Here is a 3,747-nt window from a genome sequence, read left to right as displayed (position 1 = left end):
CATGACCTTCACATTTCCAATACACTCAAAGGAATAATCCACTCCTCCATCAGTCATCTCAATGAGTACCTCTTGGATGGGTTTACTGAAGTCCTGGGGATTAATACATTCAGAGGCTCCAAATGCTTTGGCCCTTGCATATTTATCTTTATTGATGTCCACACCAATGATTCGGGATGCACCAGCTACTTTACAGCCCATGATAACTGCCAATCCAACTCCTCCCAGGCCAAAGACAGCACAAGTAGAGCCAGGCTCCACCTAACAGTAAAGACAGTATATCAGATACTCATTCTACAAGAGTGTATGAAATCACTAGGTTTTTACATAGCAGGCCAGTGTCACAACCTCAGCAAAACTTTGGTGAGTTGAATTAGGAGGCAAAAGCTACCTCTTACCTTAGCAGTATTTACAACAGCTCCATAACCAGTTGAAATACCACAACCAAGAAGGCAGACTTTATCCAAAGGTGCCATAGGATCTATTTTAGCCACAGAGATATCTGCTACAACTGTGTACTCAGAAAATGTGCTGGTTCCCATATAATGTAAAATGGTCTTTCCTTTGCAAGTAAATCTGCTACTACCATCTGGCATCAGTCCTTTCCCCTGAGTCACTCTTATCTTCTGGCAAAGGTTTGTTTTTGGATTCAGACAAAATTTGCATTCTCCACATTGTGGTATGTAAAGTGGGATGACATTATCACCTGCCTTAAATTTAGTAACTCCTTCACCAACACTTTCTACAATCCCAGCACCTTCATGTCCCAAGATCACTGGAAAACACCCCTCTGGATCAGCTCCACTCAGGGTATATGCATCAGTATGGCAAACTGCAGTGGCAATAATCTTAATTCGAACTTCATGAGCCTTTGGGGGTGCTACCTCAATCTCCTCTATGGAAAGAGGCTTTCCAGGTTCCCAAGCAACTGCAGCCTTGCATTTGATAACCTGGGGCGCCATCCTCACAGAGGCGTCCGCACCGGAGGGCTAGGGAGACCGTGCGCAGAACTAGGCTGCCCACTTTCCCATTTGATACTGGACTTAATCAATTTTACCTGAGCAATGGTGCTTGTAATCTCATTGGTTGACCACTGTTTGGTCCCACCTCATGCCCAACTAAGCAAGTTCCCATGTCTTCTCCACCACCTTAGACCTGCCTCACCACATGGTTTTCCTCTATAAAAGTCCCTGAAAGAGACAACTTCGGGGGGAGACTACCTGCTCAGCCCCCACCCACACACCCCCGTCCCTCTCTCGGGACAGGAGCTTTCTTTCTCTCAATAAACATATTCTGCTCATAAAAAATTAAAAAAATAAAAAACAAAATATTACTTATCAGTAAGGTCTCTAAAAGAAATGAGATTAATCAATTGTGTTTTCAACACTGCTAACACAAAATCCATTCTGTCATCCATGGATCAAACAGTAATTTCAAATTTCTTTGGAGGTACTAGGCAATGAAACTGGGGGAAAAAATAAATAAAATAAAATAAAGAAACTGGGGAATGCTGAGCTACATCACCAGCACTTTTTATCATGAGACAGTGTCTTATTTGCAAAACTCCTGAATCAGCTTCCCAATTAGCATGTGCCACCAGACCTGGTCAAGTCTTAATATATGTTCTGGAAAGGATTAACCATCAATAATGCAATTAGGAAAATCTGATTCATGGGAAGAGGTCAAATATCAATATTAACAGGAGTTTGGAAAGAAGTGATTCCCCTTCCCATAGATGACTTTGAATAATTTAGTTCACTGAAGGAAAACAAATGCAGAAATAGCAAAAGGAATAATTAAAATGCAACCTGAAGACGTCACTGAACTGCTACAATCTCATAAAGTTCGGGGACAGGGACTCACTAAATCACTAAGTTTTCCAGGTTAGCCTCAAATGTTTAATCCTACTCCTGCTTGATCCCTCCTCAATGTTAGGTTTATAGTTGTGTAACACCATACTCAGCTAGATGTTGCTTTTTTTTTTTTTAAAGCAAAGACCCTAGGAATACTGCTGTGATTATGATTATGATAAAACATTTAGAATATTGTATAAACCCATTTGATAAGTAAAGGTACGTTTTGAAAGAGGACTGGTTTCACTTTAGAAAGTTCTCTTGGGGTATGATGCTATCAAATAATTTTTTGTGCAACAGAGAACTCTTGTAAAATACAGTTAATCAATGCAGCAAAATTCACTATTGTCATTTTTTAAAGAAAATGCCACAGCCACCACAACCTTTACCACATGGAAACCATCTGTTCATGGCAAGATTCTTCACCAGCAGAAAGACTAGAACTTGGTGAAAGGTCACACAGCATTTTGTATCAATTAAATTTTTTAAAAGTATTTGTACTGTTTTATATATATGACGCTACTAAGTACACATTAGGCTACTGAAGAATAGTGACAAAAAATTTTTATGTATACTAGGAAACAACTTTATTGTGTTATTCGCTTTATTGTGGTAATCTGCAGTGAAATCTGCAGTATCTTAGAAATATATTATCCATGTACTAGAAAAAAGAATGAACAATTTTGGTGTTCTTGTAGGTCAGACATTAGAGTATGCCCTTTGAATCAGAAGTTCAGAAATATTTTCATTTAAAGGTTTCATATAAGGGGGAAGAAAAAAAAAAAAAACCTAGGTAAGATGAATTGCTTGCTCATCACTTGCTAGAGGGAATCCCTGAGAATCCTTATGAAATCAATAACTAAGGATGAAATGACACTGTTAAGACTGGAACGGACATGAATTCTTTCAACCCAACTGCATCTTTTCTAATTTCAGCCTTTAAAAGTGATATAAATAAGAAGCGTAAACTAGCAAGAAATAAAGATCCAGGTGTAGCAAAGCAAATATTGAGAATGAAGTGAGTATACAAAAAGTTGAGTTTGGGCCGGCCTGATAGCTTAGTGGACTAAAGTGCCTCCTTAGGCAGAGCACAGTGGTATGGTTCAATCCCCCATGTGTGGTGCTGGCCCCGCCCCCAGGGCACACTGAGATGGAGACTGAGACTGGGTGTGGTGGCACGTGCCTGTAATCCCAGCACTTGGGAGGCTGAAAACGGGAGAATTACTACTGAGTCCAACCTATGTAGAGACCCTGGAGATCCTGTCCTAAAAACGGGGGTTGGGGGGAAGGGGGGAAGGGATGAGTTTCATAGCTTAGCGGACTGAAGTGCCTGCTTAGGTAAATGCAGGGACCAGTGTTTGCTCCCCAGCATGCTGTGCCAGCCCCGCCCCTAAGGCTTACTGAGATAGTGACTGAGGCTGAGTGTGTCGGCGCCTGCCTATAAAACCAGTGCTTGGGAGGCTGAAAATAGGAGGATCTGTGTAGTGAAACCCTGTAGACCTTGTACTAAATACATTGAGGGTTTCATAATGCATGGTAACAACCTAAAGTAACTACAAGAGATACCAAGGATGTTAACATTTCTCACCCAAGGATGGATGAACACACAAGGACAGGTACCAATTCATAATGACAACTTTTGTTGACAGACAAATTTAGTAGAAATGAAACTTAACCATTCGTTTCTCTGGCTACCAAACTCCTGAATCTGTTTACTGTATCTTACTGCAAGCTAGAAAGAGAGCAAGTTTAGGAGTCCATGGGGGCAAAGCCTGGAAGCCACCTCATGAAGGCAGGACCTGGACAGCCAAGGACAACTACCAAGGTGAGACAGCAGGCACACAATCTGGAAACTGCAGAATTCCACTTTTTCTGTAAAGAATATATATATATA

The 3,747-nt window shown here is 40.9% G+C and overlaps 2 protein-coding genes across 2 annotated transcripts in view; both read right to left on the bottom strand.

The window, feature by feature from the left end:
• Positions 1 to 1,003, bottom strand: part of LOC105743549 (alcohol dehydrogenase class-3) — a 1,547-nt gene extending 544 nt beyond the window's left edge. Inside the window, 2 exon segments of the mRNA XM_023701336.1 lie at positions 3 to 261; positions 399 to 1,003. Of these exon segments, the coding sequence (XP_023557104.1) occupies positions 3 to 261; positions 399 to 962 (823 nt within the window). The 5' untranslated portion in view covers positions 963 to 1,003.
• The window catches only part of Larp4b (La ribonucleoprotein domain family member 4B), a 125,061-nt gene that overhangs the window by 12,548 nt on the left and 108,766 nt on the right, over positions 1 to 3,747 (bottom strand). The window lies entirely within an intron of this gene.

Source organism: Octodon degus, unplaced genomic scaffold (genome assembly GCF_000260255.1).
Source record: "Octodon degus isolate 3935 unplaced genomic scaffold, OctDeg1.0 scaffold00133, whole genome shotgun sequence".
Taxonomy (NCBI): domain Eukaryota; kingdom Metazoa; phylum Chordata; class Mammalia; order Rodentia; family Octodontidae; genus Octodon; species Octodon degus.
This window is presented reverse-complemented; position numbering and strand designations above follow the sequence as displayed.